This window comes from Schistocerca nitens, chromosome 7, assembly GCF_023898315.1.
Source record: "Schistocerca nitens isolate TAMUIC-IGC-003100 chromosome 7, iqSchNite1.1, whole genome shotgun sequence".
Taxonomy (NCBI): Eukaryota; Metazoa; Arthropoda; class Insecta; order Orthoptera; family Acrididae; genus Schistocerca; species Schistocerca nitens.
Window position 1 is genome coordinate 404825977 of NC_064620.1, and position 12287 is coordinate 404838263.

A 12287-nucleotide genomic window follows, 5' to 3' on the forward strand; every position below is an offset into this window, starting at 1 on the left:
ACAGCGAGTCCATCGGTCCCATAGGTATGGGAAAGGAATTCGGCTGTGCCATTTCAAAGGAACCAACCCAGCATTTGCCTGCAGCGATTTTAGGGAAATCACAGAAAACCTAAATCATGATGGCCGGACACGGGTTTGAACGTCTTCCACCCGAATGCGAGTCCAGTGTGCTAACCACTGCGCCACGTCACTCGGTGAGAAATAAGGTACTGCAAGGTGAGAAATAAGGTACTGCAAGGTGAGAAATAAGGTACTGCAAGATGGAGATGCATTTAAAAAGAAGATCGCGTTACAGAAGGGACAAATTCCGACCAACAGTCCAGTTACTACCCTCACCGTCCTTAAAGAAAATGCGAGGATTGAAGAACTCATTGTAGCCCTGAAAGAATATAAGAATAGCTTCTCGCTAATCTTATACCTGTTCCGAGCTGTTTTTAGAGACTGTCGTTTTTGTTCAAAGCAGTCCTGTATGAGAGCCCTTTGACGATTATGAAACAAAATACGTCAAGATTACATGGCAATTCGAATGCGAAAATCTGTCAAATTGTCTGCGTCTGTCTGCATGCCACAGTTTGTACATGTTAAAAATTACGTCTTCAGTGCGCCAAAAATAACCGAATAATGCTGAAAATCTGTTTTGTTTGCGATATATGTTGTTGACAAATGTGAAATAAAATCAAATCCTTTGCAATGCGATTAGTGTGGCGGTCGGGGAAAATGTGCAGTGACGCTGAGCACTATGGCACTAGTGTCAAGGCACGGCTCGCTAGCTGAAGTCTCAGCTGCCCCTGGCTTCGATAACAGAAGCTGAATTCAAGCGTGGCTGTACATCGTTGTACAACGATCCCTGTGAAAGACCACTTAATACACCATCTACAGACGAAAACTATGTCCAAATACAGAATATGATGCTGGAGGACTGGCGATTTGAAGTATATCTGTTTCTTGCCAGGTAAGCAGCTCATTTGTTGAATTCGGCCCACAATCTAATGGGACTACACTTAAATTGCATTTAAACAAATGGTTCTGTTTCCCGACTTAGCACTGAATAATTTGTGTCCATCATTTGCGCTCTGAAACAATGCAGCGGTCAGTAGTTGGAAGTTGTGACCAAGCAGGAAAAAAAAGTCTAAATCAATTTCATCCGTCCGCAAAGATTTGGTGCCACGGTTAACTGAGATTCAAAAAGGGTTTTTATTACTGATTACTTTGTAAAGTCTGAAACAATAACTGCTTGTTATTACGCAAATCTACTAGACCACTTCCTGTGGAAACACTTGAGACGTCTAAGCTGCAAAACAGAACATCTATCGCCTGGAAATAAAATTTACAACGGCAAAGGTATGAGGGATTTGAATTTCGAATGGCTAGAGGAGCCACACTGTCCACGACAAGAAATTTTAGGCAGGAAAAATTTTGGATCTAATAATGAGATTTTGCAGTAGTAGTTAAGTAATTTATAAACCTTCGCAAGCTTAGTTTTTAGGGGACTGAAGCTAAACATAAGGCCATTTTATAACGTAAAAAATAACCTCACCTTTAGGTCTAGAAATTTTCTCCTAGCCCTCATAACCAGTATATAGTTCGAAGGAAGAAGCACAATTTTTCTTACACCGAATCTTAATCGTGCGCTTGTGGCTGCTACCACTTCATAACTTGCGCATGAGGAGAGGTGAACCATTTTCATTACCTAGGATGGCGCTGCGTTTAAGTAACCCTCGCCTATGTAGATCTTTCTAGGCTGCTGTCTTAGAAAGATCTGTAGAGTCCAACGACGACCTAACTGTTCGGAAATTCTGTACGTAAGAGATTCGACATATAAATACTGATAGCGCAACAGTTATGAATCTCCACTCGCTTCACATTTACATATAATTCCTCTTTTTATAACACCTGATTGAAAAATTACTTTCCACCTACTTTCCTCCTAAAGTAGAACATCACTTTTACATATGGTCAGCAAGTAAATATTTGGTCTGCACGCAAAGCAACAATTTACTCCATCAAAATCCACATTTGCAAAACTACTAAAAAGATTGTTACTGAAAAATTTTAATGTTAAGGAACTCAAAATACCATTAGCACACAGAACATGAAAAATCTCCAAATGCTTTCGTCAGCATTTGTTTCTAGACACTAACCTCAAAATAAGTAAGAGTGTTCTTAAAATTCGTGTTCGGACTGCTGCACATTATGCTAGTGAAACCTGGATGCTCTGAAAGCTAGAAAAAGAAAACAAACAAGCATGAGAAATGACTTCCAATGGAATAACGCAAAAAATTTAGTGATTAAAAATGCATGAACGACAATTTTTGACGTACAAAGTTTTTACAGTCAATATTACTGTCAAACTATTTAATAATTTGGAGAAGAAAGAAAGAAGAATTCGAAAGAAATTGTGTACCAAATACGAAAATACAATTTGGAAATTGAGAAACAAGGAGGTGTAAGAAAAAACTGAATGTAACAGGTATGAGAAAGCGGAACATTACATTTTATGGTCACTTAGAATGGATAACAGGAGGATGACAGAAAAATATTTAATACCTGTGATAAACATCCAATAACACAAATTTCATGGTATGTGGAAGTTAAAGATGTACAGGAATTAGGAAAACAGACATGAAATCAGGATAAAAGTACAAATTTTAAGGGCTTCCGGAAGAAAACACCTAACAGTGACATGGACAGAAGAAAGAACAGGAAAGAGCAAGAATAAAGACTTATTAGGAAGCCACAAAAAATGAAAATATGATCTCATAAATCAACTGTTTTACTTGTGCGTGATTAGGCCAAATTCGAGTAGTAATAAAATGTCAACATTCTAGGACTGACTGATAACTCCACTAGTTTCAGGTTTTACAAGCACACGACTCTTACACAAATCCGTGATGAAAAACTGAATTACTGACTTTCTTCTTGCACCTACGACTTATAATCGCCTGAATTTCTCTTTGAACTCTATTGTTTTATCATTTAATACGTATCTCAATTGTTTTTGTCATAACGATTTGTGTGTTTCAACTCCCTACTAGCACATAATTCGGTATGATATAATATATACAGTTCTGACATGTCAACTATAACATTCCTCAGCTCCTTTCCCCTAGGGTCTAGTCTAAAACAAAACATTAAAAACGTGGTAAAAGACTATAATATAGAGCTTAGGTAATCAAGGGTATCAAATGACGCATTACTAATTAAAATATGTGGCTTATGCTTTCAGTTCTGCCAAAGAAGGCACATATCAGTACTTTTTTCTACGACAGTTGTTTTATCTTAAGTGTAGCAGCTTAGCAATCAATGAAACATTCAAATCATTGGTTCGATACATCATATGGATTTTTCTAAACTTGTAACCTACGCTTCAATCTGCAAATACTGAACCATTTGTAAAGTTCTTAAACCTACGTAGCAACCAAACAAAATACTACTGTCTGGGAAAGTGCCTGCATCGCTTTTGAACAGGGCATTCGGAAGGAGGTGCATCTAGCTTTGTTGGGGGACGTGATAGAGCTCTACAATGTCAGTTCACGTGCACTCTTGGTATAGATCAACCAGACGCCCACTGACTTCAATGTGTCGAGAGCGCTGACGAACCATTTTGATATCAGGGCATTCAGTCACGGTGTTGCTGCACACTGTTGCTGTTGGTACTCACTTTTTATTAGAGTATCCATACTGTGATGCTTCGGCAGAGTAAATGCTTTAACAAGTTTGGTCAGAGTTTAACGATAATGATTTTCCGTATATTAACAGCAGCCCCTGGAGCAACTTGCCTTTTTGTGGTGACAGACTGAGCTCTAACTCAGAGCGTTACAGCACAAGACTAAAAATCAGTACAAAATCCTCAGAAAACTCAAAAGAACAACCGCCTTGCTTCTGCAGGAAGACACCTTTCAAGCTATCGTCTGCTGGTAATTAGATTTGTGAACTACAAATATGCCGATGGTAAGGATTTCATAATGGGCCGTCATACTTGCGGCTTCGACACTAGCAATGCCGTGTAAAATATATTTAAGTATTAATTCTTTTATCGTCAAATATCTTTCCGAACCTGCAACTCAGTCCATAGCCGTAATACTCTACAGGTAATTCAACAAGGCTATTAAAACACCCTAGGTAAGAAACAAAACCAGAAAGACGAAGTATAAATATTTGGACAGTTCTAATATAAAATTCCGATTATATTGTGAGAAAATTATTCAAATGAAGAGATTAATCTGAATTATGAAAACAGACTATTTGCTTACTTTGGAAAGCACGAGAAAATCAGCTTTGGCCGTACAGAAGTAGTTGTATCGTCCAGAGATAGCGGTGGCACGCCAAAGCAATCCGCAACAATCAGTGGAAGACACTCCAGAGTACACGCCCTCCCTCTCAGCGTAGCAGCGCCCTCACTTTGAGGTCAGTATAGTCTCCAGCATGCAAGAGCTCAGTCCAGTTCGTGACCACCTCTGAAGGAGTCAACGTCATAGTCTACGACCAACGATTTGTTAAAGTTTCAGATGAATTTTTACTCCTGTAAATGTCTGTTAATTAGTGCATCAAGTGATGCTTTCATAGTAAATGACTGTTGAAAATTATCCAGTACTCCTGTGGCAAAGTAGTGCGTCAAAGTTAAGTAAAACTTTATTCATTTATGTGATAAAGTGAACTAATATTACATGTGTTCTAGTCTGATGAAACTTCTACCAGAGCAACAAAAAAAAAAAAAAAACACAGTTATGGCCGGACGAAAGTAGTTTCGTATGGTCACAACAGAAGTAACCATAGCTTTAAACCAAGTGATTTAGGGAAACCATGGAAAAATTTATCATAGCGACCGGACTGATCACGTTAAGTTTGAAATACCTTCCACCCTAACCATTCCCACACAATAGTGAATAGGACAGTAGCCATCTGAAGCAGCCGTGTAGGCCTTTTCAGTCAATCGTCTAATTTTTCCCATAATTTTTCAATAATTACTCAACATGCTTCACAGGCCCTTAAATCATGACTGCTTTCAAAACTAGTGTGCATCATCTTTTACGCCGCCCTTTCGTGCCTGGTATCTACTTATCGTGTGAGGTACTTTTGTATGGAAGCCGTGTCTGGTGACCTACTGGTAAGGCGAGTACTTGGAAATCTCAAGCTCGCAATATTGTATCTTTGTCGCACCTCCGGAATATTTCCGTCTGACTTCGTCGTATAGATTCGCCGGGAACAATACTACACTGTTCGCATTCCGCGTTGAACTGTAGGTCCCGTTCCCCAGAAGGATTACTGGAGTAGGTTCGGGACACGCAAGTCGCCAAAATGACGTCCAGTTGACTCAAGTGGTAAAATACACATGTATAGAGACGAAATACAGGAGCTAAAGATCATCTACGACTCGTACAAAAAACAGACTGCGGTTATGAAAGTCGAAGGGAATGAATGGGAGCCAGTAGTTTAGAAGGGAGTGAGACACGGTTGTAGCCTGTCACTGATACACAATATGTACACTGAGTAACCAGTAAAGCAAGCGAAGAAGAAATTTTGAAGCGGAACTGAAGTTCGGTTACTAGAAATAAAATGAGGTTTTCCCGATGAAGTTTTCATTCTGTCAGAATGGAATGGCTGAATTTAAGAGAGGTTGTAAGATGAACAACAAATGTAAAACGAGGGTAATAGAACGTAGTCTAATTAAATCGCGTGATGCAGATGGAATTAGATCAGGTAATGGGACACTACAAGTATTAGACCAATTTAGCCATCCGGCCAGCAAAATGAATGACAATAGCCGGAAAATAGAGAGGATAAAACGCCCACTGGCAATAGCAAGAACGGTGTTTCTGAAAAATGTGTTAACGTCTAATATAAACTTGTGTGTTTGGAACAATTTTTGAAGGTATTATCGCGTGTAATCTTGTTCGGCAGTAAAACGTGGGCAATCAGCAGTTCAGACAGGAGGAGAATAGAAGCTTCTGAAATACGGTGCCACAAAAGAAACCTGAGCATTAGATGGAGAGATCGTGTCACTACTGAAGTGGTACTCAAACGAATTGAGGACAAAATTTTATGACGTTAGTTAATTAAAACATGGTATCGGTTGATAGAAGCCATTCTGAGGAATCAGGGAATCGTAAATTTGGTAACAGAAGGAAGTGAGGGGGTTTAAGATTATAGATGTAGAGTAAAGCTTGACAGTACTACGTAGGTTCAAATGAATGTAGGCTCAATAGAAATGAGACTGGTGTGGTAGCTGCACTTCACCACGCTTCGCACTGAAGACCACAACACCAGATTACCTTCTATAAGGTGTTTCCACGATGAACGCACAACTCCTAGGAACTATAAATAAGGGCAAGCGTATCCATTTGAGATAAGAAGTGATGGTCCGGGAAGGACTTGATAATGATGATGATCATGATGATGGATATGTCTGTGTGAGCGCACAATAGCAAGAGGGAACGACTGATTCGAAAGTTATGGAGCCAGACGCGCTATTGGCAGTGGAACACTACACCCATCGACATTATAAATGGATTTCTTTATGCATGTAGTTACACTAAAGAGAAGGCGCGGTATTGGAAAGTGACATTAATAACAGCCACTCGCATATCGTTCACAAGACGTGCGGGTTTCAATTTTTCGTGCTTTTAGACTTAAATGGTATTGCAGAAAATGGGTCAAAATGTGTCGTTCGCTTGGCCCTCACTTTTCTGCACTACTACTTTTATCAGATGAAGCCTGTGTCACCCGAACCGGATTTCTCAGTAGTCGTTACAGTCCTGTACGGAGCGCCGAGAATTCCCGTGCTACAGTCGTGAAAAGCCATCAATACATATTTAATGCGAACTTGTGAACGGTCACAGTCAGTGACGTGTTAACCGGGCCAAATGTGTTTCCTCTCCAATTAAGTACGCCCCTGTACACTGAGGCGTACTTCCCACAATGCTGGAAAATCTCATATCATCGCGTACACAGGCGGTTCCTACAGGTTAAAGCCACAGCTCACTTTTCCCGTCTGGCTCATGAACACTTCCATCAGATGCCCAGAATCAATACAATTCCACGGTAACAAATACGGTTTATTCTCTTTAATTAAACCTCTGTCAATACCAACTCCAACTAGCTAACAGCTTTCCGGTGTTCTGAGTCAGCGTCCGTCAATCACCTGTGCACACAGAATGAGGCAACCAACACTCTACTGAATGGCAACTCTTACACCATTGCAGTTCTCGTAGGAAAAATTGTGTGTAAAAGCCGTGAAAATTGACTTGTCGGCTGTTCATGTATAGTCATAGACATAGCTGACAAGGATGTTTCACGATCTGATCTTACGGAAGGTTTCAGTGATCGGTGCTCCTTACCAGATTATTTTATAGAACTCTGGTTTGGTGTTTATGGAAGCTTTCACTTCACAATAGCGCAATTAACAGAGAATCCGTGGACACGTAAATCCTTTGAAACTACATTGGAATCCTTTTCTGCGAAACACTGTCAACATTAACCACGCTCCACTAATGCCATTTTTCTCCATCGATTCCTATAGAGCGAGAGGTAAGACACTGAACTGGATTGGAAGGGGTGGAGTTAAATTCCTCCAGCTCTATGTTTAGTGCTGTTTCTCTAAATCTATCAAGGAAAATTCTGCTATGGTTCCTTGGAACAGTACACAGCTGATTTCCCTACCCACCCTCAATCCGAACTTGGTCCCCGTCTCTAATGGTTTCATGAAAGGAACGTTAAACTAACGGTTTTTCCTTTTCCCATTAACTAATTCGCACAAAATCAGGTCTATGATGTTGGCACATTATATACCTGAAGTTAAGCACGTATACATAGCCTCACGTCTCAAAGTTCCATCACTGAATTGTCCCTGTGTTTGTCGACATAGTTTACCTTAAACATAGCAGTTCGAGTAAACATAACTCTGTCTCTGGAATAAATGACAAAGTCAAGCAGCTTTCTGCCGACAACTCTGAGAACGTGCTGTGATAAAGCAGCTTTATGTCGCTTTACATCGTTACATTTACAGATGGGCACTTCTAATTTAAATACTAAATGACTAGGTATTAATTTTGCCAATTTTCTATTAGAAACGAAAACAAAAATCAACTGTGTGTGTAGTATAATATCGAAAAAAAATTCATTTCCATGTATTCGTGAAAATACCTTTGAAACTATGGAACAGTAGTAGAGGGAAATACGCTGAATGTACAAATGCTTAAGTACAGTAACCAAATTAAGAAAGCATTCTATGCAAAATTCAAATTCTCTGTAATGTTTGGTTAACTCAGAACTTTATTATAATCAATATTTATAATTACATGTCGAGGAGTTGGGATGTATAAATTCTTGGGTGAGCCCACCCTTGAGCAAACGACAAAGTTGTCCATGAGAAAAACATGGAGATGTCAAATCCACTCTGCTGTGTTTAATAGACTGATAGACTGCTCCTATGACTTAACTGTAATGGCAAGTGTTAAGTTTCATTGTAAACTGCACTCTTGAAGTGAAAGGGACGATCTGTCTGAGCAAGGAATATCTGTGGGATATACGCAATTTCATTCTCTCCCTTTCCTGTTAAGATGATAGCCTCAAGAACATGGCCCAACATCTTCCTGACATACAACCTGTTTTGGCTGATCGAGGTTTCGTAGTAATGTAATTGGCGAGCACACTTTCAGTAAAAGGCTATGTGGTGTTTCTTCCTGTAGGCGTTTACGCTACGCAGTTTAATGCTGTCAAAAGCGCTGCCAGGTGTCAGGGATTTCAAGAAGCTGAATCTATTTATTGCACGAGCGTCTTAGTAGTAAAGAATAAATGTATTAAAGCTTCATGCGCATCTCACAGTTTATGATGTCATATCTCTTGAGCTGTGTTTCGTACAACGATATATTTGAGTAGGTACATTCAGCGGCATGTGGATACTGTCTGCGAAATATGTTGCAAATAGAGTTAATGGCAAAGAAGTAAAAAATTTAAGCAACAGGTATGACGCGGCAGTTTTTCAAGCATATTATTGTGTATGAACTACGATAGATAGTTCGTGCCCCCAAAGCGATTGCTGTCTGACACTAAGGATGTGTGAAACAAGTTTGATTGAAATCTGTCCAGCGGTTTAGGAAGAGATGCGGAACATACAAACATCCATTTTTATGAAATGTATTGATATGGATGTTTATGTGATGTGTTACCATATTTTATTGTTTATTATAACTGGTAGATCCTACACTGCTTTACTCTAAATATCAATAAATTTACCCGCTGGCCTTAATCGTATACGAATGCAATTACATATGGAATACAATGAACATGTTCATCGCTAAATATGCAGTGTACCATTGTCCCAAGTTCTCTGTAATAACACTATCTGCTGAACTGGCGAATTTTCAAATGCATGTCTTGTGATAAAACATGCTAACAAATTTATGTTAGTTATTGTATCTAGTGCAACTTCTATTCTGTTGAATCACCGATTTTAACTAAAAGTTATATATTGAAGACTTAATACTACTTTATAAAAAACCTAACGGGATACTTTAAACAGCCCACGGCCTAAACTGTACAGTAAAACGAAAAAACACAAAAATAAACAGCTGCTTGCATGATGGAATCTTTCGAAAAATATCAGAAAATGTGAACTTACTTTCTCCTAGTGTTTAACTCTGTTGTCGGTTGCTCTTCCTGGGGCCACAGTTCTCAGTGTAACCTATTGGAGAAAACTCGTGTGCGCCATCTGTCTGAATAGTGTAGGCTTTATTCTGTTTTACTGTATTTTAAACTTTTTTTAAATCTTATTCTCTGAGGCGGGAGTTTGGGACCAGCCTAGCATTTGCCTAAACGAGCTTGGGAAATCGCCTGAAAAGAGACAGGGTGACCGGTGTACGAGTACCCGATCGTCACTCAGCCACGTGGATTCGATATGGATCGTGCCTATTTCCCTGTCTCGCAAGCTAGCACGACGCTCCTAACGTCGTAAGAGAAGGTCGTAGCAAATTTAGACCAATGTTAAAAAATAAAGAATAAAAAACATATCTGCCCTTAACAAAGACTTCAACAAAAAATTACGTCTGCAATATTAGTCACTGTGTCGTCGTCTTCTACTGAATGTTCATGGGCTAAAATGAATTCCCAAAATCTCATTGTTTCTAACGTTAAACGTATGCTAATCAACTTTTTTCCTAACAGCTTCTTGGTGACAAACACCAGGGTCGTGCTCCGGTGGACAGCTAGATTCTCAGCTACCGATGACGGCCTGCACAGTTCCAAGGTTGTAAATCCCATTGCATTCCGACTGTGTCGGACAGACCGCTACGCTTCTGTATACGCTAGGTCTGACAGCAGTTCGCGTTTATGACAAATCTCTGCACGAACCGCCTCCCTGTTCAGTGCAACGAGTTCGTCGAACGGCTTCTCATCAAATGTGTACGATTGTTCACAGCACAGGTACTAGGTGGATGCTATTTTACAACAAGATAGTTGCCATGTTACGGCCTTCAAGATGGCAGAGTTTTTCTGAAAGTCATTTTTTTACGACTGCGGTTTACAAACTACGCCACTTCCAACGCGAGATTTCGGAGGTTGAAACCAAATCTGTTTCTACACCTTTAACTGCGTTGCAAGACCAACACGTATAACTGGGGTTTCCCCCAAATTAATCTAACGTTATCTGCACGGCGATGAAAGGAGCAGAAATTTGCTTTTGAGCCCAATTTCTTTTTATTGGCTCACAATATTCCTTAGAGTGTTTGTTCTTAAGATTCATTCAAATTGATGGTGCGATAAATTTTAGTGCATGGGGGTCTGGCGCATCCGAGCGGTTGAATCCAACCGATGTCATAGCAAATACGGACTACGAGTCCTGTTAGGTTCTGATAGTATCACAGACGGCGTTATAATCAAGTAAAATACAATTCTCAAGACGATTTCTTTCCGTAACATGATTTGTTTCTGGTAAACAGTCAAAGCACTGTCATGCCTCAAGTCTGCTTATCATTTCGTTTGTTTTTTTTATACGAAGTAAAACGTGAGTGCTGGAAAATAGCAAACGTATTCATACGGTTAGGAAAGGTTAGAAAAGTAATCGCAATAGTGCAAGAAACCCTTCGACTGGTAAGCGGGGCAGTTAATCGGTATAAATTCATCAAAATGAGTGTGTCTCGGCATCGGGGAAAAAAAAGGCGGTGCTGGCATTACCGTTTACAGGTTTGCGCAATTTCAATATAGAAAAAAACAGAAGTTGAAACTTCAAACGCTAGATTCGACGAAAAAAACATTTTTCAATTTGCCAGGAACTATAACTCATGAAGTACACATGCAATTACGTTATACTTTTTCATAGCTTGTGAGTTGGCGTTTTTCCACTGAAGTACGTACAATTTTTGTGATATATTTTAATTTCAATTTTTCGCGCACATTTATACACGACTTTTTTGTCGAAGAAGTTTACTTATTTCAGACTGCCACCAGTCTGTTAAAAACAGTTCAACACTTTTTTAAAATTTTGTTCTAGGCAGAAAACTTTGGCGTTCAGAGCTTCCACCAACCGCCCTCTTAGTCTGCGAAGGCCTTTCGTCGATGTGTAATGTCCTCAGAGTGCATGTTTTGTACTTAAAAATACATAACATAATCTCAAGGGTGAACAATAAAAGTCTAAAGCTAGATTTTTAATTTGTTTATTTTATTGAAAAGATCATGAATATCGGTTCCAAACTCTAACGCCACCCTGGTCTACCCCCCCCCCCCCCCCCCCCACACACACACCCTCGAAGTATTTGTATGGAGTGTAGCATTGTCTGGAAGTGAAACGTGGACGATAGATTGTTTGGACAAGAAGAGAATAAAGAATCTGAAACGTAGTGCTACAAAATACTGAAAATTATATGGGTAGATAGCGTAGCTAATGAGGAGGTACCTAGAGAATTGGGGAGAAAAATTTGTGGCATAATTGACTCAAAGAAGGAATCGACTGACAGGACACTTTCCGAGACATTAAGGGATCATCAACTTAGCACTGAGGTCATAAGCGCCTATGTCATAACTTTAGACCACTAATATGAAAAAGAATTTAAAGTCCAATCAACGGAAGGAAAGAGAGCTAAGAATAAGGGCTTGCTGTTTGAGAAAGGTACAGGAAATTCCCCGTAGAGACGGCGGAGAACCCGAACCAAAGAGTAAATGTCCTTCGCCATACTGCTACGACGGATAAAAAGTAAAACGCGGTCAACAGCCCGCATGTCGTTCGCTGAAACGGCGGATAACGCAGACGACAAACATACACTCTAACGTAAGCGGTTAAAAAAAGGGCATTAGAT

At 39.7% G+C, this 12287-nt stretch overlaps 1 protein-coding gene across 4 annotated transcripts in view; it reads right to left on the reverse strand.

Annotated features, from left to right (window-relative positions):
• The window catches only part of LOC126194747 (glycerol-3-phosphate acyltransferase 3), a 227502-nt gene that overhangs the window by 134697 nt on the left and 80518 nt on the right, over nt 1-12287 (reverse strand). For 3 of the 4 annotated variants that reach the window (XM_049933017.1, XM_049933015.1, XM_049933014.1), the window contains exon 2: nt 2142-2222. The exons of the other annotated variant lie outside the window; for it this stretch is intronic. In XM_049933017.1, coding sequence (XP_049788974.1) covers nt 2142-2222 — 81 coding nt within the window. The remainder of the gene's footprint in view (nt 1-2141; nt 2223-12287) is intronic. 4 annotated transcript variants of the gene reach the window in all.